Below are 23,772 nucleotides of genomic sequence, written 5' to 3' on the forward strand. Positions count from 1 at the left end.
ATTGGTATGGGCTTATCTGTCGATTTGACTCGATGACCCAATCACAAGGCCCTTCGTGCCGCATGCTAACATTATCAGTGGCGTGATCAACATTCATTACACATGCAAAGAGACCACTCAGAGCAAGGGAAAAACAAATGAACGTTATCGTTAGACCTGGAATGTTCCGATTTTTTAATGAGATGCATATAGACATGTACCCAAATATAGCTTGTGCCTTTCAATTCATTGCTGGATGTGGAGGCAGCTGTGTCTTCAATGGAGGCTTTCATTTAGAATACCTCACTGTTAAATTTCCCAGATCGGTTGTCATCTGTCTTCATGTAGGTATTTCTGGGTTGGTATGTGCTCTCACTGCTCCTATCTGACATTTATCTGAATGCCGTTGTCCTTTCCTTTCACATGTACTAGGTCTGGTCTGATTGTTAGTCTGTACAAAGGACCCAGGTGCACCATGGTCTCTGTCTCGGCAGCGTTCTGTGTGTTTTGAGAACATGGCACCGGTAGTCATTTTTCTTGGCTTCATTTCTGTTCTGGTTATTTCCTTTATATCTTTTGGTGGTTCATGTGGAGCGTTTCAGTGTGCCAATGTGTGCTTGGCTCAGGATCTCCCTTTCTCTCTGTTAGGTTTGGCGTGCCTGTTTATCCTATTAATATTCATATTCAACTCATGAGCTCTAAAGAGGGATTCCGATATTTCGAAACCCAGAGCTTATTTTAATATGTTTTGGTGTGTAGATGATTCGTATTCCCCCAAACCTTTGGAATCGGTCCAGTAGATCACCTCAGCTGGTTGTCCAACACAGCTGCTATTGCTGCAATGTAATCCTTGGGGCAACAGAGGTTAAGGATTAAAATGCTTATTTTTGCCACTTGCAGCTCCGTTGTCTGGCAACATTACAGAAACAACTTCTGTGGAGATAGACCGTTTTGTTAATTACCAAGATCCCTTTTGTAACAGGAAGCACAAGTCATGGTAGTCACTGTAAGTTGGAAATGTCCCCATTGTGGGACTTACAAAGGATTATCTTTCTTTATCGGAAGTCGCGCTCTGACATCTTGTGAGGTAAGTTTTTAAAGTTGTTGCCCTACAAAGTAAAAAATAATTGATTAAAAGAAGAAATAGTCTGTTCAATTTTACTACAACAATTTACAGATGATATAATAACTTAAGAATTCCACAAGTGGCTTCAATGCTTTTTTCTTTCCTTTACCTCCTGACTTAAAATACCTAAAATGACCTAAAATATATGTTTAAGTTTTTTTTTTTTTTTTTTTTTTTTTTCAAGTTTTTATTTTTATTTTTTAAGTTAACTGAGAGGGAAACAGTCTGATACTTCCAACCAAAGTAAACAAAAACAGAATGAATATTCATATATACATTTAACCTATATTAGAGCAGGTCGGCAAGTAATCGGAAGGTGGTTGGTTAAAATCCCAGCTCTGCTGAGCTGAGCTGCATGTTGAAGTGTCCTTGAGCAAGCTCCTGAATCCCTATATATAAATGTGTTTTCTTCAGTTTTTCTCTCTTATCCACTCGACAGAGACATTATCTATTTTTATCAAACTGATTTGCACTTAATGTAACTTGTCATTCCTAGGAAAACCTATGAAACCTAATGACTCGGCAGGTGTCAGATACTGTGAAAGCGTGGGTATACGATGTGTGGGAGATGAGGTGCAATCAATATGGTGTTAATTACTAACACAAGCGCTAAAAAAAACATTTTGTTGGTGTAGCACTTAATCTATTTTTAATAACAGTCATCCACAATCAGGCACATGGTTGTGACAATCAGCGGAGACATTCTAATTCCTTCTCTCTGGCTTGTTATCAACTAAGTCGGACAGATATGTTGTTTGTTCTCCTGAATTCTTAAGTGATAGAAATGGAGTGCAAAAGAACTTGGTGTTAAAAAGGCTGAGTGGGCGTGAATGTGGGTGTGTGATAAATTGGGTTTGTTTTGAGGCATTAAGCATAGGGTTTATTTATCCTGACTTACATAAATAGAAGAACTTGGAGGTCCTTACAAAAAGAAAATACGATAGTGTACTTTAAAAGCAGACACACATTGTATCTATTACCTTGAATAATAGAAAACAATGCAAAAGATCAGTTTGGAGCTGTGGAAGAAAAAGTAAACATTAATGCACAGGGAATATTCAATCTATACATTCAGAAAAATGGCCGTCGCTATGCCTTCTTTCTTTCTGTCTTTATGTTGGTCCCTGTGCTTGTGCAAACACTGGTTTACCATCACCCCTTGGCTCATAAACCTGAGTTGCATTCCATCAAAGGCAGCTCACACAACAAGCCTATTCCCTAATTGGTGCTCGAGCTTTTAAATTGGTTGTGTTTGCTCACAGCGTAGCCCCAAATGGTCATCTAGAAATTTCACCCTTTTAGAAAAGAAGAATAGGGTCAAAGATGTGCATTAAGCATTTTTTTCCCTCTCTCGCTGCTCTCTAGTTCCACTCGCAAATGGATGTTGCACTCTGTCCGAGGCAACATAACACTGGGAAATATTTGATTCACATGTTTACATAATGCAAATGTTAAACCCAGCACGCTATTACAAAAGTCGACTTTTCAGGAGCCGGGAGCGTGTACAAAACTATACAAAGAGTGATCTGTTCTTTTCTTTGGTTCAGACCATTCACAAGCATACCACTCCTACTGCTGCACAGATGATACAGAGCTTTCTCTAAAATTAGATGACCAGCGTAACAACCTCAGGGATGATCTTGTGGACATCTAATGATTAATGAAGCAACATTTTGTCCTGTTTGATATGAGGAAAGTTGCCTCATTAGCACTTCATCCTGCATCAGAGTCATTCTCTGAGTCCGTTCTGTGGTGTGGCTGCAGTTGTGGAATCTATTTTCTTTTGTCAGCATTCTTTGCGCATGCTGATGCTAGACTATGAATGAGTTTCCAAAAGAAAAGACTGCATCAACCCTTATTTAGCCTCTCCTCTGGGTGTCATCACGTTTCAGTTTTAAGGTTGTTTAATCGCTTTAGGAGAACTACATGCAGTTGTGCCCGCTGATGTGTCTAACCTTTAATGTACGACATCTGCCTGTTCTCAGGTCAGACAGCTCCATTCTGTTTCACATTGATGTTTGAGGCCAGGGCTGATAATGTTTTTTTTTTTTGTTTTTTTTGGGCTGCAAATATATATATATATATATATATATATATATATATATATATATATATATATATATATATATATATATATATATATATATATATATATATATATTATATATATATATATATATATATATATATATTATATATATATATATATATATATATATATATTATATATATATATATATATATATATATATATATATATATATATATATATATATATATATATATTAGATAATTTCCCAGTCTGGGATCATTAAAGCAATTCTATCTATCTATCTATATATATATATATTAAATGTATCAGCTGTGCCTTTTTCCACAGCTCAGATAGAAAAACAGTGCAAGCAATAAAAAAACAGTTATATTACTAATGAACCATTGTTGTTTTAGCATGCAAGCGGTGTTTTCTATGATTTACCTGGTCCAAAAAAAAAAAATCTGCAATACTAAGATAACTTTTGGCAAGCTATTTTAGTGTAAGAAAACAGAGGTTAAGATCCTGGTTGCTTCTTTTTTATGCTTTGTCTCCCTCTGTTGTTGAAGGTTTTTTAAGAGTTGAATGAATGTCCCTAATCTGAGCAGGGAACATGTAAATCACTGTCAATAACAGCCTGTAACTGCAATAGACACAATATTACATTGTAAACATTCCACTGTTCAGTACAGGTCTCCCTGTTCACCTCCTTTACCAGAGGGAACACTGAGATCTTCATAGCTGTAGCTGTGGCCCAAATATTTACACTCCTGCTCATGTATTCTGCCTGTGAAGCAGAAAAGCTCAAAAGTCTCCAGAAAGGAGATTGTGGGAACACATTAATGCTTTGTAGTTTTGCCATGCTGCTGCAAAGGAAACAGAAAAATCTCTCAGTTTAGTTCTTTCCATTCCCTTATCGCCTTATGCCATTACTGTGAACATGTGACCTCACCATTTATCTAGTTTAATTCCATATGAATAGAATTAGGCATTTGTTTGTATGCGTTTTCATAATATGTGCCTATAACACATATAATATCTTTAAAAGAGCTAGCCAACCATTTTTCTCTCCTGTCTGTCCTCACAGGTAACTCACCTTCTGAGGAGTCAGAGGAGCGAGACAAGGAGCCCAGGACGCTGACATACCCAGCCTACATCGCCAGTCTGCTAGACACGGGTGCAAAGCGCATGGCAGCCGGCGTCCGCATGGACTGCACCAGCCAAGGCCAGTGCCCCCGCTCCTGTCACCTCTGCCACATGAGCCCGAGGGCGGCACAAGGGCGGCAGCAGTCCGAGCCCGTCCTGCTGCAGATCACCAAGGCTGCTCCCATCTATGAACTGGTGTCCAACAATGAGACCTATCAGGTGTGTGCAATGTTGTGCCTGCATTTCCCCTCATCCTCGTACTGCATAATCTAACTTACCTTTCATGTGAATGATTAAAGGAAGCGTTTATTGCCCAATGTCTGTGTCATCCCAAATTCACAGCAGTTTTACTTTGATCAGGAGGATGTAAATGTTTCACACCAATGTATCATCTAAGCCACTATAACAAGAGCGGACAGCAGCTGATAATGCACAAAAAAATCCAGGAATTAGTGTGGATCCTTAAATCTCTATCTATTCACTGGAGTCACCTCACCACGTGTCTGTGAGGGCCTCGTGGCCTCATTTTGAAATAGGTTACAGAAAGAAAAGTCTTTACGGGATCCTTTTGGAATATCATGCCTTAATCTGCTGGCAGCATGCTGTGCCATAATCTGCAGCTCTGTAATTTATTTGACGCCATCGATACTGTACGTCAATACTACTTCTACTCATCCAGCAGGAAGAGAGGTCGATACGGTACTGTCCCCCCAGGATGTCAGGCTTTCATCTTTGAGCTCAGGCAGATGGACACAGCCACTGGTATTGACAAAGGCTGTTCAGAGTGTTAGTAATGGTTGACTGTGTAGCTACTGGAATAGACACAACGCACAGGCAACATGTATGATCATTTTCGCTTTTCGTCTTCATCACTATTCCATAGGCTTGTGTATATATTCTAGAGGGGTGTATACATCCATTTCCATTTATTTGAACTGTGTCTAGGTATCAAGTCAACAATCTGATTAAAAAAAACAATAAAGACACCTTGCAAGTTAGTGCAGATTTCATTGAACTGATCTCAGTTGTGTTCATTTTGATTACACACTTGAAAAGCAACACAGCAATATCAAGAATAAATACTCCTAAAGCACGCTGTACATATGAAGTACAATAATGTCTTTTCAACATCATGTCTTCATCAGGAAATATTCAACATCAGAAGAGGAAGGTCAATTTATAGACTTCACCAAACTCAACTGAAGTGTGAATCACAGGTCAAGCAAATTAAATAAAGTCAGACGTCACAATTCCATATTAAATAAACTGTGGTGCAGTCAAGTGCATAACTCCCAAAAACATAATGCTGTTGCCATTAAGTAAGGTGAATATAATCACTGACTCTTTGCCTTCTAATTTTTCTTTAGTCTTTAATTGTTCTTGTATACTTTATATTTTTACTGCTATTGTTATATTAGTTTTATATACCTAATATTTATTCCCAACTTTCTCTATTTAAGTATTTATTTCTGTCCTTGTACTGCTGCAAGAACCGAATGTCCTGTGAGGAGTTAAATAAAGTTTCATTGTATTCTTTGTCATAGTAAGCTAATTCTTAGCGAGACAACTGGGATAGACAAAGTGTGTAAACAAAGAGAGGATCCATCACTGATCTGTAAATGTAGATGAACTTGTGTATATATAGGCATGTTAGAGTATATATGCATATGTGCACAGGTAAAATCTGTGAATATATGATTATATAGATATAATATGTGCATGTCAACAAAAGTAAAAACATTAATGATGGCACCCTAACAACCAAGGAGTTAGGGCCCTGACCATAAAGCATAATGTCATGACATCTCATTTCCTGCTGTCCATAACCCCAATAGTAAAGGCATAAAATGCCCATAAATACTGGAAAATGTGAAAAATGATCAAAGGAAATTGCTCATTTGGAGTCAGAACTATAATATAAAATAGTTGTTGTGATAAAGTTTAATGCTGCATATTCCAATATGACATGTGCTTTGAATTTCAGTTTTAATGCTTTCGTCCGTCTTCTCGTTTTTGTTTCTCTCTCTATGTGTAGGCTCTTCAGGAGGCCATGATGAGCATGCTGTGGTGTTCGGGGAAAGGTGATGTCATCGATGACTGGTGCCGGTGTGATTCCAGCGCTTTTGGCGCAGACGGACTGCCCACCTGTGCCCCACTTCCCCAACCTATGTTAGTAACCAGAATAGTATTACCTTTCTTCAAACATATCACTCTAAAATGGGTTTTGGTAAATACCATCCGTTATTTTACTGGCGGTTCTCCTAGTCCTGCTGCAGTGGTCTCTTGCATCAAAATATTACAGCCTGATTACAAAATGGGCCTTCTGGGCACAAGCACACAGGCCAAATGGATCAGCGCACGGACACACAATGACCACAAAGAGATGTGAAACCACAACAAAGAGCCACAAAACAACTTCAATGAAAAGCATGTCATCTACAAAGAGCCAAAAAAAACTACAGAGTGACACAAAACGAGGACAGAGACCCAACACAACTACAAAGTGAGACAAAATGAGCATAATAACACAACATGGCATCAATGATTAGCAAAAAAAAACACAAAGAGATGCAAAACAACTATAAAGAAGCCCAAAACTATCAACAGGCACAATATGACCACAAAGAGACACAAAACAATTACACAGAGATTAAAAAAGACAACAAGGAGACACAACATAACCAAAAGGAGACTGAAAACAACTAGAAAGGCTAGTAGTTGTGGTCTCCTGTAGCCTCTGGGTTCTGTGGGAAAAATGTTTTGTATCTGTGCCGATCATCTAACAATCTGTCAGCGATCACAATGTTGATACAGTTTTATCTCCCCGACATTTCGGTTGTGCTAATCAACCAAATGAGCTGCTGTATTGATCGACTGGCATTAAAACATTGGACCCGATGCCACACAGCTGCAGGCCGCTGCTCTAGAGTTAGTCAAGTTAGGCATAGGGAGATACATGGCCATATTTTCTGATGACGGGAGTGTTTATGACATTGCAGGATGTGTTTTCATTAGGTTGCACTTTTTGTAGAACACAAGGATAATGTTAGCTGTAAATTACAGTAATGGGACCAGTTTGCTGACAACATATTCAGCTCACTGGCCTGGTTTCGCATCTCTGTCACTCTGTTGCCAGGCTGAAGTTGTCTTACACCTACGAGCCCAGCAGCTCATTGGTCATCATGGAGTGGAACCACACTGAGCCACCAATCGGCGTGCGGATTGTTGATTACCTCATCAGCCAGGAGAAGGTGACAGAGAGGACCGACCACTCCAAAGTTGAGACAGGTACGTCTGTCAAGAACTGTCAACATCGAGTGTTTGGGTGGTGGTGATTAACAAGGACCAACAGGTGGAAAAATGTAGGCTATGACAGGCTGGTGTTTCCAAGCAACCATAACTGCCAGTTTTAGAAGCAGTTAAAGAAAAGAAGAAATGACGGAAGACAACGCTAAGTCATAAATATTTGTATTTTAGACTCCTTAGATATGCTTTATAGATTAAAGACTTGATGATACACTCGCAATGACAAAGTGGAGATGCAGTTCCTTGAACACTTGACATAAGGTTCCTTCAGCTCACTCGCCGCATTTCATATATTTACCAAACCGGCAAATGGGACTATTGATATTTTGGGTTTGCAGACATGGGTAAAGAGCAAGCCAGTTGGTCTCAGTTGGTATGGACAGCTGTTGGCTAGTGCTCAGTAATTCTGTTGGCTCAAACCTTGAACCCCCATTTTGTCAGCACCATGTGGCCACACAAGCCTAATTTGTTTTATGTGCTCCACCACCTGTAAGAAATCCTGATCCAAAGGTGAAGAGGAGTGATTTCTTGATACTGTACGTTAACAGCGCAAAATGAGTTAAAACATTGTATCCGAGCCCCTTATATTGCTGCTGTCATAGAAAAAGTAGGGAACTCTAAGTGTCATGTTTGATTAAAGAGTGTGCTCTAGTTTAGAGTAACATCTACTGCAAAAGTAACTAATGAATGAAGTCAACAGTTCTTGTGTTCAATCTAAAACTAATGTATTTAATTAAGCTTTACTTATTATTTTGGTGTAGAGCCACAGCAGCCTTCTAAACATCCTCACTTGACTTGGTTTACTCATCAGTCCATTTGTTATAGGACGGTTTCAGTTGTAGTTGTTAAGACCTCCACAAGATGGTGTACACCAGTAATATTACTTATGGAGTACTGAAGTATTCATTTACAGTATTTAGTCTTTTGGTTGGAGTGGTTTCATATGATAATAGTTTTAATGCATGTGTGTACATTTATAATGTAATACAGCAATTACTTTTATTGTTCCAAAAAAAGAGCATTACAATATGTCATCCTGGTACTGAGGAATTAGTAACAGTAGAGATTTTTAATTTACATCTGCATTTTCTCTCAGTTATTGACAACATATCATGACAAAAGTGTTTAAACTTTTTGTGTTCTTTGGCCATTTCCAGGCATCTTTTCTTAATATGTATTTTCAAGGGTTTTATAACTGTTTGATCCATATGGATTCAGTTACTTGCCTGTTGGGGTATGTTTTCCCTGGTGTTACCACTAAAAGGGGGAAATCATGTTAGCAGCCACAGGAGCAGCAGGAGCGTGTGCAGCTCTGTCATCCACAACCGAGTGCACAGTGTATTTGGCTGGACCTATGTGAGTGGAAACTGGCAAAACAGGGGCAGTTTATTTTAGCAGTAATGACCCAATCCATAATGGGGACTGTTACAACTCTCTGTGAGTAGCAAAGTTTGTTGTGGCTTAATGAGAGAATAAACTGTATTAGCCACAACAGTGAGGACCATTAATCAATGCAGCCGATCGGATGGGAGAGGAAAGCAGGTAAGCATTTTCTTCAATAGCGCTATTATTCTGATATTTAAGGCATAGGTTCTGCAGTAATGTTAATTTTAGCTGCACATTGAAAACATTACCACTGACGTACCTCTATAAAGAAGGATGTATGTCAATGGGTCTGTGTTGACTCTATACATTATACATAAGAGAAGGAGAGGTACTTGACTCTCTCTTTTCTCCCCTCTCTTGTTATAAGCATTACAGTATATATTTCATAGATTGTAGATGCAAAAGCATATAAATGGAAATCATGTTCATAGGGCATTTTCTGTGCTTCACAGAATTGTAAAGCCTACTTGATCCTGTGATTGTGTATCTGTACTTTGGCCTTTACAGCTTGCAGAGATTGCACAGTATTTGAATGTTACCGAATAAAACTTTGAGGGAGAACCTTGAATATTTCCCTGTTGGAGGGACAAAACAGACATGAGTAATGCCTGTAATTGCTGTTGTTAGCATGCTATGTGTATGTGTAGCTTTGTATTTAGTTTTTACCAACATGTCACCGGCTCTCTTGGTCATTCACGGAATACTGAAAATATTATATTGCATATTGCATATTATACTGCAAGTTATGAATTATGAAATAACCTTGACCAACCAAATTGAAGCCAAATGTGACATCCAGTCTAAGAGATATGAGAGTTTACCTAAACCCAGCCCCTATTGATACTGATTTATTTAGCTAATTTTATATTCAAACATAGTTGTGTCCTTAGTTCTACAATGACACTTGTATAGAAATTTCTTTCTCCAGGCCTAGTTTCTCATTTCAGATCTCATAACATTCATAAATCATGAAGCCTGATGGAACACTGTAGACATGCTCATCTATCTAGACGACAATACAAACCCATCCTCACCAGAGAAACACATTCAGTAGGTTGCCCGTGCAAGCATCCGAGTACTATCCAAATTTGCATTTATTGTTAAGGAACAACTGGCCGTAGTAATTATCAGTAGAGCAAAGTATGAAGTAAAGTGTGGTATAAAGAGTGATAAAGTCTGCAATCCGGGAGCTTTGGGCGGACAGATGGGTCAAACAAACACAGGACCCTGACCCAGGAAAGTGCTTGTCATATCTTGTTTCAAAACAAAAGTCCATGGTGAGTTATTTTAGCTAACATAACAAACTAAACTTACTTTAGGTACGTAATGTAACCTTTAAGAAACTGATATACTTATTTTTTAACCAACCCATAATCTTTTCCTAAATGTAACCAAGATGTGTTTTATCCTCAGTTTAACCAAGTACTGGTATTCTCCAATGGTCATATGTGTCACTTTGGGAGTTATTTGCAAGGGACCTCTTCAGTTGCTTAGGAATGGACATGTTGGTAATACAAAGTCGGGTGTTTGTTGCAGCTGAAACACAGACTGTAACACTAAATGGATATAATGGAATGTGATGTAGAATTAATACTTTGATTGAATGCTGAAAGTGTATATCTGCAGGTTAACTCTGTGGTCATTGGAATAAATGTTGAAGCACTATAGCAGCAGCATCTTCAAAACAGATGCGTATGCGTAATCAGTTGTTAAAGGAGGACCAACCTATAGGCGACTCATGTCAGGTGATGCTGTACTTTAGTAGTACACATTCCTGCATTTCCAAACACAATTACTCAACTACAACAAACAATCTGACAGATTAAACCTGGGGCTTTGTGGTCCACTATTGATTTAAGACCTTTCTTCTTTTTTTTCCCCTCTGTCTTTTCCTCCTTTTTATTAGTCATCCTCCTCATGTTTTTTGCTTCTGCTATATTAAAGATATGGAAAGTGTGCCATCACTTGATAGTGACTGCAGGGGGACATCTGCAGCTTTAAAGCAGTAGAGCATTTTGACGATGAACAATAAAAAATCACTTTAATGGCAAATGTGACCTTTCGGTTTCTGTTTTGGAATTTCGTAATGTAATTTCTTCCTGTGCCCTTTAAACAAATTGTCTGTGTCAGCCCAACATTACCGCTGTGTCCCATGGCCTCACAAAACAAATGTTTGTCCCATCCCGTAATTTGTACTGTCAAAGCGATAAACAGAGAAGATGAAAAAAGTGGATGCTCAAGTATCCAGAGTGACTTTTTGTGGTTGAGAGAACATTTTGGGGCTGCAGTGCCCTGATATAATGTTTACTTTGACTTAAAGTTCAAACAAACTTCTTATCTGGCCACAAAGTCAATCTTTCAGTCTTCAGAACAGTATTCTGGTACAACATGAAAGTTGGAAAGTCTTAATCGTGATCAGACATACGGAAAGAAGCATCATTTTTTTGGTAGGTAACAGGAACTGCTGCAATCCCAGATGCAGATTACATTAGTAGTCGATGCAGAGATACCAAAGAGGAACATTTCAATCAGATTAACAGTCTCAAAACAAATGCTCTTGTATCAAACAAGGTATCATGACTACCATGGAACTTTGGTGTTTTCGTGGTAATCAGCACTGGTCCTGGGTAGGAAAAAACAAAACTGTGGAGCAGGAATGCCGAGCCTTTCCACTTGACCAGTTTCTGTTGCACAGTCAAAATAGGACAATGCTTGTTTCCATGGTGTCATGCACTTCAGCCATCCTCATTAAACTAATGGAGATTACTTTCCTACATTGCCTCACTATCCCTTCAGCTCCTCTAGCTCCACACAATGATAATTCTGGCCAGTAACATAGCTAATCACTAGCTCTTTCGAGGCCCTTGAAAGATGGACTAGATTTTATGGTATGGTCTTGCTGGAAAATGAGACTCCAGTCCCATCTTTAATTGCTTCATAAGAAACTCACAGATGCACCACTTGCCTGGAAGGTATCATCCATCACTGCACAAATTGACACAGAAGATGAATTTATCAGACCATAGTTGTTAGTTGCCTAGAGCTCCATTTAGTTCCTTCTCCGCCACATTACAAGCACTGTCGAAAAAAGCAGATTTTGCAACTACTCTAGTTGTGCTACTTGAGCAGTCTCTGGGAGTAAAGATGCCTTTTATGTATGATATGAGCTTTAATATCTTCCTCAGGGTGTATGCAGCTGCTTTTAGCTTAGCAAGTTTTAATTTTGGCATACAACAAGATCAGCAAGCGTGTGAAATTCTCTCATTTTCAAGTTCTGTAGACATTTGTGCTGATGATTAAAAAAAACCCAGTGTATTTGTTTGTATTATTTAGATGGTTCAAAAACTTGGGTTCATGAAAAAACAAACCCAATAGTGGTGAGAACCTGTCTGAAATAGGGCATGTCTATTTTGTGTAGGGGGATCGCAGCTGTTTTCCATCTAACAATCAAAGATCTGCATAAGAAATTAAACAGTGATGGACACGGTCACTGTCATCTATTTTGTAATGCTGGACTATGCCTGAATGCATGCATCTGGTTCAGTACACACAACAGACCAGTTCCCTTCTGGTGCCGCACATTGATGCGATGAATCAAGTCCATCCTGCACTGCTGAAGACCTTCACGTCAGTTTAGGACTGTTCAAAGTGCAGGGCAGCTGTTTTAACTTTGTGACCACAGAGAGACATTTGTTGTTATGCTGTTGGTTGCAGTTACGGAGGTTAAGAGGCATTCATCATCTGTTTCTACACTTTGGCAGAAGCTCGTCTGATGGGAAATAACATTTTCTATGAGGAATAATAATTTTGGGAAAATGCCATGGGTGTTATTTCTTGAAAAGTGAAACTGTATCTCTGCCACTGAAATATAATAAAATACGAATGCTCTTGAGGGTAAAATTACTATGAAACTACTCAAGGAGGCCTTCACTTTGGAAATACCACAAAGTAGACTGCAAATCCACTAATTTAATGCTTTGTGACAAGATGGGCTTTCATGCCTGAATGAGAAAAACTTGGATTGTTTGGTATTTTCATGGTATTTTTCGACCATCTCCGTAGCGTTTTGGCATCCACAGTGTGGGAAGTCCTGATGGTAGAAACTAGTATGTGCAAGAGCTGCTATCAAAAGCATGCCAGTCAAGCATCGCCTCCAGGTAGCTGGTGAAACTGAAGAACAGCAGTAAGTACGGTAAGCCCAGAGGGGGTGTCAGTCACAGCTCACACTGCTTAAAGTCACACCTTGTCTATACCCTTATAAATTTGCACCACAATTTAAAAGGGCACGAACTGATTTTTTTAAGGCCACATGGGGGCAGCAGAGCAGACTCTAAACACAACATTGACATACTGCATAATAATAAAATTGTGGTGGCCAAAGTGTTTGCACATGAACAAATCCAGCAGACACAAAGCAACACACATTTTCATTTGCATGTCGAGTGAAATTTGAAAAGAACTTACTTTCATCCGCTCGCTCCCGAGGGAAATATCTGGCTTTTCACCAGCTAAATCCTCCACTTTTCACCAGTTAATCACCCTTGCTTGTCTGGCATTTGGCGCTGGGCAGCTGGCGTACCGGGGGTTTATCAGAACTTTTTGATGATAACAGTTGCCGGCTGCTGCTGCAAACAGGGTGATGAAAGTCATGAGATTGATTCAAGTCAGTAAAACCAACAAAGCTAGAAGCTAGCCGCTTGAAATTGCTCTTAGGGCAACTGTGAGTTCATTAGTACATTATGTTTGTTTATGTCATTTAGTCCATTACTTATATCAAGATGTTAATTAGTGCAGCTTTAGTGTTGTGATGCTCGATCAGGGGCAGAAAGCTCGCAGAAGTCAAGTGGGCGGGAGAAGGTGTCAGAGGGTTTAGCACTGTGCTGATTCCTGGAATCATTTTTGGCCTGTACCAATTTGCATGATGAATATCATTTTTTTGTTTTTTTCCCTAACTTACAAAGCACAGATAGATGTGACCCTCTTAAGTTTTGCTGATGGCTACTCCAACATCCCCACACACTGCAAAGGTCACGATAAATCTTGAGCGCTGCACACGAGCATTTCTTCGAGAGAGTCAGTGCAGCATCCAGAGAGAGATAAACTCCTTCACCTCCTTTACATCCACCAGACAAAATAACATGTAGGGTTTAGGACTAAGAAGTTTACTGAGATCCATAATTTCAGGGTGTTGAAGTTGTCAAAACTCTTCACAGCTTCCTCTCTGTGCCACTTGGACTCCCTAAAGTGCAAAATTGGCCAGCGCAGCTCTAATTACACTAAAAGTTATCCGGCTGGGGTTGATGTGGCTCAGCTGCATTAATAGAAGATAGAAAAAGCACACACGTAATTGGGGAGAGTTTGATCGGAGCTTCCCGCCTGTGCATTTTTCGTCTTTAGCAAATGATTGATTGCTTTGGAGAGCACACCCTGCCGTGAACGCACAGGCAAAGGGGGCTAGGCACGGACGCTGTGCTGAGTTACGAGAGAGGACAGGAGAGGGGAGGGGAAGGGGAGGAAGAGACCACCAAGGAGAGAAGAGAAGTGAGGGAAAGAGAGAAGGAAGCAGAACGATAAGAGATGGAAAGATCTGGAACACAGTGCACGGTGTGGTTTTGATTTGAGCTGTCAGTCCTCTGTCATCTCAGAGAATCAGTCTCACATGAGCTGATGCACAATTCTCCACAGATCTCCCCTTGGCTGCCTCTCTCCCCCTCTCTTTGCTTTTCCTTCACCACTCCCTCATCTTTCCTCTCATCTCCTGGTCCTCCTCTCCATCGCTTTGCTCCAACTTAAAATTCTTATCTCCTCTGTTTTAATCTTTTTATTTTCTCATCCTTGCCTCCTTTCCAATGCTGATTTCTTCGAGTTTGCCCCTTCTCTGGCCTCCTCTCCCTTTTCTTTCCCTATCTTCCCCCTACTTCTTCCTTCTTTCACTTATTCTTTGTGTTTTCTTGCTCTCCCATCTCTTCATCACCCCCTTCATTTATTTTACCCCAAAAGGTCAAAAGCAGGTCAAATAGCATTTGTTAGATTAAAGGTCTTCACAAATTATCGTCAGCCAAGCATGTGTAGGATAGCATATCTGTTTTGAGTAGAATATAAAGCATTTGTTAGCGAAAAATTCAGTTTATTAACTTCTAAAGTGGAGGGGCTATTTTAAAACATATTACCATCAACAAAAAACATGAAAATGGCTCATTTTAGCTCGTCTGGCATAATCCAACTTTCAAGAGGCCCTGATATCCCAGATTTATTTGAAAAGAAGTTATTTACGTCCTACTGCACCCACTTCAGACCAGGTGTTCACCAACACTCTTAGCTTAGCGACTACAGTGAAGAGTTTGTCCTGAAGTAGGGTGTCAATAATGTCTAATCAAATCAGTTTATGCTCTCAGGTCCCCATCTGCTTCAGTTGTTTAGGAGAATGCTGCAATGCTGTTTTGTTGTGGAAACCCAAAGATGTTTTAGTTGACTTCAAAACTTCCCATGACTTACCATCAGCATACATTTTTTTAAATGTAACTGTCCTTTTAAAGTCGTTTTCATCACAACTTCCTCTCCACAAAGGAGTGGTGAAACCCCCGGCGCCGTTGATGCAGGCTGTATTCGGGACATTATGTTTTACAGGATGATAAATCAGGACTTATGATGGATGTATTGCGGTATCTTTGCACCATCTTTAATGATGCTTTAACGGGCATTGATGTAAATGTGTAATGTGGTAATATAGATCAAATGGAAACCCCGCTCTAGATAAGTGACGAAAGGAATCCATCAACAAGAATATATTGACTTGTTTTCTACAAACGCAGACATATATCGGTTGAAGATATTTCAGTAAGTAAATCGGTTTATGGTTCTGGTGATTAAAATGGGCCTCAGGATTTTGATGCCGTATAAGTTAAATGAATGCCATCAGTCTTCCTAAACTTCCAAACAAATGAATGTGGCTTGTGTTCATTTAGTTTTTAAGTGTTTTCCTCCACTCTCTTTCTCACTCCCCAGATCTCAAAATTCGATATCTTACTTTTTCTTTCTAAAATGGAACACAGCAAAGGTCAGGTCCAAATATGGGATTATGTAAATGTGTCTGATGAGGAGATAATGGCTGTACTGTATCCAGAGATGATTTCTGTTTTTATCATTTTTTTCTCCATTTTTCCTTGTAGTCCATCTTTCCGAGCTCCTCTACCACCCACAAAAGCTGATGTGAGTGGTAGAGGAGTAGGGAAGTTAATTTGCTATATAAGAGTGCTTACTTAAGGTAGAATCTGTTCATCAACTACTTACAGGTTGTTCACACTACAATTTCCACGTTGACCCAGTACATATAATTTGTTTCCACACTGCTCTCGCAAACTGTTTTATTCTACTTCAATATCTGAAATATTTTTTTTTTTTTTGCTGAATTTACTCCCTGAATGACTCGCATGATAAAATCCAGAAGGACAGTCAAAAACATCCATTTACGGGAACAGACGCACTACTGATCAACTGTGGAAGAAACAAAAGAAAGGACCAAATATCTGCCCTTTACTTTCTCCTGATGATCATCAGAAACAGATGTCGGAATATACCCAGTTTTTTACAAAACATCCTAAAATCTCTGTTGTTTATACAAACAGCATATACTCAATGGCAGCTGCACGGTTGTATTTGTGCATTTTTTATTTTTTATTTTTTTCTCGTTTGTGTGGTTATGTAATGTTAGATAAGTCTACATATATACAGCTGATGATTATAATATCCAGGACTCTGCGAGATCTGTAGCTGACAACAGCTTGTTTGTGCAGTAATCTCTCCCTTAACAAGCTTCAGGCACACAAGGTGAGATCATAGTGGAAGTGCACACATGAGCACACACATACACACACATGCATCTGCACAGTCCCCAGCAGATGTGTGGAACTTTCATGAATAGGAAGTCTGCTTTAAGTCAGGGCACCACTCGGGTGGACCAGTCTCACTGTGAAAACAAACATCTCCTGGGCTGTGAGCAACTCCATGATGTAACAGCTTTTATCCCCCAGTGAGGGCAAGGTTTGCTCAAGGGTCAGTGGTACAAGGATTCCAATCAATAAACACATTACTCACCTATCTAAATCACACACAGACACAGGGGGTGACCGGAACACGTGTGTCTCACCCCAAACCTAAACCAGGCTGACCTTCCTCTTGGCACAAGTCACTTCCTCTGAGCTCCCCATGCATGACCCTTCCCACCTGCTCTCTCTTTACTGCAGTGAGCAAGTCGGACTTTTCATGTAAATGCCATCACCATAACTAGTTATAGGTACATTCAAACCCCACCACCTGTCCAACCACTTCCTCCTTGCTTCTAGGCCAGGTTGCGGGGGCAGCAACAGTCCAGAGGTACCTTTAATTCACCACATTGTACCTCCACCTGGGAAATCCCAGGGCATGCTCAGGCTAGACAAGGTTGCAATCCTTCAAGCTAGTGCTCAGTTTGGCCCCAGGCCCCCTGTTCATTTGATGCATCCGGAAGACTTCCACAGGAAGGTGTACATGGTGCAACCTAATCAGAAGCCAGGATCAACTTAGCTGGCTCCCTTCAATACGTACGTGTAATGGAGTACAACATGCTTGCCCACAATATGAGTTGCTTATGTTGCCCCTTAGGGTTCCTCCAGAAATTCTTTGAAGAAAGCAGTTTTTCTTAAGCTTGTATTTGCAATCTTACTCTGACTGACCCTGACTACCCTGCAAGGCAGGAAAAAGTTTCAACCAAGGTAGGTCTTGAAGGTCCTCGGGCCAAGGGCCCAGTTCGCCCTCACTGCATATTGAGGTTTATCTAGTCTAGCAGCTTCCCCATTGACTGATCCAACTTACCACAGGTAGTCATCAGGTGACAGCTCTGCATTTCTCTTTATACAAGTGTCCAAGATACACACTTCAGTTGTGAAGTTATGACTGCAAAGTTCATCATCAATCTTTTGGACTGGTGCTCTTCTGCCACGTACACTTATGAAGTACTTCAGAATTCAACTTGCCGTTGGTTAGTCCATGACTCCTGCACTTCAATAACAAAACACCACTTTATTTTAAGGGCATTATTTCACTCCAGGTTTCTCCATCTCTGCCAACATGAGCATTGTTATCTCGCTATAAAGTCTCATGTTGGAGCCCTCTCCAGGGCCCTACCCATGGCTTCCGAGAAGGCTGGCTTCTCTGAACTCCTGTTCAACAGATGAACAGATGAGAATCTGAGCTTTCTTTTCTGCCACAGGGGTTCATCTCATACTTCAGAGCAAAAATCAGCACATCATATAGCCAGGGACTGCTGAAGTCAAAACTGCACAAAAAGCCCTTCCCTAAGGAGAGGTGTTTCAAAAGCCAGTTTACATAGCCTGGGTTCGATCTACCTAACCATATGCATTTGCCCATGTCCACCTTTGAGCACCCTTCCCCGGCCTATATCAGGATCCATCACACACTGCCCTTAAGCAAAATGTTACAGGACAGGAAGCTCTCTTCAAGACTGCAGATAATGACTGACATATGACACATTCAAAATATTTATATACTGTAAGCTATCTTTTATATTACACTCTTTACCTTAACCTTAACCCTGTGAACAGCTCAGTTATTTTACCTACTTGATTAGCTAGAGCAGTGGTTTTCAAACTTCACATCAACAACCCCTGAATTTCCACAAATTAAACAACGATTTGATAAGATTTTGTCCCAGGGTTCCTTGTCTGATCAGAATTTTACTCCGATAACTTAGAATTTTTTAGAGCAGAAAGCATATTAAAACCCATGAACAAACAGTCACACATCCATTATTGGGTTACTTGGATTAAACTGTAGGCTAGTGAAAATACATTATTCCCATTTTTGACCCCCTGGAGCACATGTAAGGAGCACTAAGGTCCACAGACCTGATTTTGAGAACTACTAAAGCAAAAAACCAGCACAGCATTATTATTCTTCAAAGAACTCAGATTATATTGAAGAAATGAATGTAGTCTATTATTGTATGTCATTCCTAGAAGTATTGAGTGACCCTGAATCAAAACTGCCACTGTTGTCAAAGGCCTCTCTTTTGTATTCATTTTGATTTCTAGCTTCCCTCATGTCATCCTGATAAAAAGTGTTCCTTTGCCAACCCAAAGAGTAATGGTCAAAAAAATCTTGACTACATGAGGCCTTGCTTCCTTGTCAACTTTAAGATTCAAGAACTGTATCAATGGCTTCTTACTGTATCCTTGTGATTGTTTGTTTCCATAGGGAATATATTTAAAATCTCCTTTCTCAGAACTCAAAGCCTCCCCGAGATGAACAAAACAACACCTCATCCTCGAGGAATGCTTTCCCGCCAGTGTCTCACTTTGACTGCTGGGCGTCCAGATGAAATAATGATGTAATACATACAAAGACATATTACGCACATACACTTTTTGTACCAATTTTTTTCCTCCATTCAGTGTCAGGTTATTTAGATTCACACTTTCCTCTAAGTTCTGAGCCCTTTGACCACAAGAGGCAGGCAGCTGATGGGACACGGCTCATGTTTTTTAAATCATTTAATCAAGACGGTGCTGACTTCATTAGATACAACAGGAACATTTACACTTTGGTGACAACTCACCAAGCTCATTCTAATGAATTTTTATATGCGGTATATTATTTTCTCACATAAATCAGCTGGGTATTTCCCAACAGCAGCTTTGAACTGCCAGTTACAAAAGGGTTCTCCTGCTGAAACCTCTGTTTAAAAGCTGATGGGCCTCTTTGGGCATCATCATGAGGAAGATAAATGAACAGTATGTCAGAGGCTAAACTGCACTGGTAAATCAGTCTCTCTGGCGTACTGTCATGCAATTAATGGAAACCATTGCAGTAAAAGCATACCAGCACTGTCTGATTCACCTCCTGCCCCGCTTATATCATTCTACATGTGGATTTGTTACCCTTCTTGTAAATACCACACCTAACCTTACAGTGCATTCAAATGAACAGCAGAGCGCACTGTGCTTGTACAGTCTGAAATGGAAGGCATTACATTGCATTTAGATTAAGTGTTAGTTGCCACAGAGGATTCAAGAAGCTGAACCCCAAAACTGTTGCAGAGGGTCAACATGACAGCAACCTTACAAACAATTCTGAACTTACAGTAGCTATTGTAAATGAAAAGTGCCAGTGTTAGAACTGAGACACTTTCAGCAAAGCCAGCACTGCAATACACTGCAGCTGTTGCAGACTCATTCAGCAGCTTACCCTGTTACCAATGCATGCTTTAATATGATTGGTAAATTGGTAAGTGTTTTAGCTGGGCCAGAGGCATGTGGCTCTAGTGCTGTTGGTCAGTCAGTCAATCATCCCATTCATTTTGGTCCAGACAAAACATTTAAGGGAAAGTTGATACAGACATTAAAGTTTTTTCATGATGAATTCAACATTTTGTGATCCCAAGCTCTTTCATGTAGTACCATCATCAAGTAAAAATGCTAATAAAATGTTAATCAAAGCTACATATGAGAGCCTTCATGTCCTGGTCCATGCAGGAACCGTGGCAGTTTATCATGACACATATTATACCACCTATATGTCTATAACTACAAATAAAATAACAAAACACATTCCTTTTCCATGGTCTCAAGAACAACACAAATGTTTTCTGATCTGACAGCTGTATAAGCAGGATGACATATTAATTTGTCCCTTCCAAAATAAAGTTTTTTGGTGTGATACTGTAATTGATGTCTGGTTAGGTTTAGGCCCCAAAAATGACTGTGTTATAGTTAGGGAAAGGTCATGGTTTTGGTTAAGATAATTACTGTGTTAAGGTTATGGGACCCTTTTTGCCATGGTTACAATAATAAACACAAGCTTAAGGTTTAAGAATGATTATGGTCATGCTTCAGAAGAAAACATTCACTTGTGGTTGGAACTGGAAACAAAGAGTGGTCACCAATGTTAAAGTCCAAACTCGTGTTGTTTACTTTAACCTTTAGTGTTTAAACACGAAACAAATGGTGAACCAGTCTACCGCAACAATTTGTGAGCGTACTGGTTTGGACTAGAAGGTTTTCACTCACATTACAACGGTAACCTTGATTCCACTCGAAAATGTTCTTCACCAATTTAACAGTGCTCTGGATGAATATCAGTGCAGCCAAACCAGATATATCATCTTTTTTAGTCTGAGCCCTCTAGCTACATTACCCACCATGACAACCGACGAAAGGTTGGAGATTTTGGTGTGTGTTATGCCAGTAGCAGCTAATGAAAAGGCAGCTGCCTCAAGCAGAGATGAGGCAATAGCTACAGAGGTCCAGAAAGCTTTATACAACCCTTTTTTTCACATATGCAGTTGTACTCACTAAGAGATGCAAACTTTGATGTGTAAAATCAGTACAATTTCTCTTTTAACTAACCTGTAGACAGCGTTAGAGAACTTACATTTTGAAAAGAGATGCACTGTCTATGTTGCATAATACAAGAAAAAGTGCCAAATTAGTAAAAGTCAAAAAGGGAACCATCTCACATCAAAACAAGGAAGAGATATCCCAGTTATATTCTTGGTTCAGGGTCTGGAGTTACAACTTAAGGTTTCGGGTTGTCCCTAACTTACTGCCGATGAAGAAGGAAATTAATAGGCTGTCATAAAAATAAGATTGACACATTATAGTAGCCATAGACCATGACACCCAACCCATCCACTGTTACATTCATCACTCTCACAGAACATAAGTTGTCTTTTCATCTGTACAGCTCCTGTGGTGTTGAAAGGGCGGTTGCTGGCTGAACTGTCATTACCATGATCTGCACTGTCTAATATTGATACCAACCAAAACTACTTGTCAGATCAATAGACAGAACATAGTTTTTGCAGGCAGAAAACAGGTACTGTTTGTGAATCCTCAGTCAAACTGCAAAGTTCATTTTTGAAGCAGTGAACCTTGATGGATTGTTGTAGATTTAGTTCACAAGTTCATAGCAATCTGCGTGATTTGAGGGTCCCCAATGGGGATTGTGCTTCACTAAGCAGTCAGGAAAAAAGAACATTTGGATCAAGATGGTGTGAACTGAGGAACAGAAGCGTATCGGTTGCGTGAGACGAACGAGTGATGGACAGCTCAAACACTCCAGAAGCACTTAAAAATGTTGTCAGTGTGAATTGCCTGTAAGAGAGGGGGGCTCAATTGAGAGCAATTGTGAGGGAAATAATGTAAGAGTGATTATAGAAAAAAAATGTTGGGAGAAGCCAAAATTTTGACCTACTCCTCATGTAAAGACGCATATAAAGCACTGATATGGAATATGCACGTTTTATTGTTTTTTAAATGCATGGTTGTTTACAAGGTATGATATTACTATTATGTTATTTACTTTTGTATTCCATTTGTACAAGGTGCTACAGTCTTTTATTGACGTATTTGGCAAAATTTACGGGTGGCGTGCAAAGCTCTCTCACGGCAACTGCTATCAATTTGTTCAGACGCACTTCTATCAAATTATAAAACAATTTATCGCCCCTTTGAAAATGGAATGTTCAATGAATTATATTGCTGTGACCAAACGGCTGCCCAGCGGTGTGGAGCAAATGCAATTTGGGAAAAAGTATACACTATTGGAGGGCTGTTCCTCTTGCTCTTTCACGCAAGGTTGTTTTTTTAAAATGACACCTGCAGGCCATCCCCCCCTCTTCAACCGCATCTTCTTTATCATCTTCCTTCTGTTTCTTCTATTTAACAATTACCCTTTCATACCCAATGGGATGTTGTTCTTCAGAAATTTAAAACACTTGTCTCTGTGTGGCCAATCATCATGGCCTGGTAGTGGTTGTGACCAAGTGCCAAGAAACAACAGTGAAGGGTTTGTCTGTGATATGTTCTTGTTGTGTTGCTGGTCTCTGCCTTTTATTCAATGGAAAGGTAGGCAACCAAGTCCAGATGTTATTTGTTAAGGCTTTTGCTGCCAAATGTGTGTGTGTGTGTGTGTGTGTGTGTGTGTGTGTGTGTGTGTGTGTGTGTGTGTGTCTGTGTGTCTGTGTGTGTATGTCTGTGTCTGTGTGTCTGTGTGTGTATGTGTGCCCATAAGTGTATGTGTGTGTGTAGCTGCCAATTGTAGCTAGTTACAAGGAAGTGGATGAATTCCCAGGCAGCCCGTAGTGAAACCTGTTAAAGGATAGAGAAAGGATAACATTTAAGCTGAAGTGTTTACCTTTACAGGCAGCATCTGTGTTTGTGCAGTGTGTGTGTGTGTGTGTGTGTGTGTGTGTGCATGCGCAGCACTGTAAACTTCCCATTAGCTCTCTTCAAGTCTTTGCTCCGCTCTTGTTTTGCCCCTTCCTTTCAGTTCATCAGGTTCGTGACATGTACTTTACTAAACTTGACTTCTGCTTTCGTGGATGACTGCTTTCACAGTGAAACGTGGTGCCTTTTGAATGAAGTTTAGGAGGATTCAAAGTGCTCCCACAACTCCAGCACTCACATTCCATTAATCACACAGTTAACACGTAACGTCTCCTGTCTGAGAGACTGAAAATGAAGCTAATGTCATGCCAGCTATGAAACATTAGCTTTTACAATATATACTTGAAGGAATTCCATTTTGGGAAATATGTTTATTTGCTTGTCTTTCTCAGAAATAGATAAGATATTGATATCAATGTCAGTGTATAAAGTACAAAGGTAAAGACTGACAATATATGAATATCATAACATCATCATATCAGCCTAAATATTGTTTTAGATTTTGGTCTTCATACTAGTAAAGTGTTGCCATTTTCTGAACTTACCAGACTCTTCTACTTGTTCTAATACTTGCC

At 39.8% G+C, this 23,772-nt stretch overlaps 1 protein-coding gene across 8 annotated transcripts in view; it reads left to right on the plus strand.

Moving 5' to 3' along the window:
• astn1 (astrotactin 1) overlaps positions 1 to 23,772 on the plus strand; it is a 422,909-nt gene that overhangs the window by 367,374 nt on the left and 31,763 nt on the right. For all 8 annotated transcript variants that reach the window (XM_030401856.1, XM_030401857.1, XM_030401860.1 and 5 more), the window contains 3 exons: positions 4,225 to 4,502; positions 6,319 to 6,452; positions 7,420 to 7,571. In XM_030401856.1, coding sequence (XP_030257716.1) covers positions 4,225 to 4,502; positions 6,319 to 6,452; positions 7,420 to 7,571 — 564 coding nt within the window. The remainder of the gene's footprint in view (positions 1 to 4,224; positions 4,503 to 6,318; positions 6,453 to 7,419; positions 7,572 to 23,772) is intronic.

The sequence above is a fragment of the Sparus aurata genome, chromosome 21 (assembly GCF_900880675.1).
Source record: "Sparus aurata chromosome 21, fSpaAur1.1, whole genome shotgun sequence".
Taxonomy (NCBI): Eukaryota; Metazoa; Chordata; class Actinopteri; order Spariformes; family Sparidae; genus Sparus; species Sparus aurata.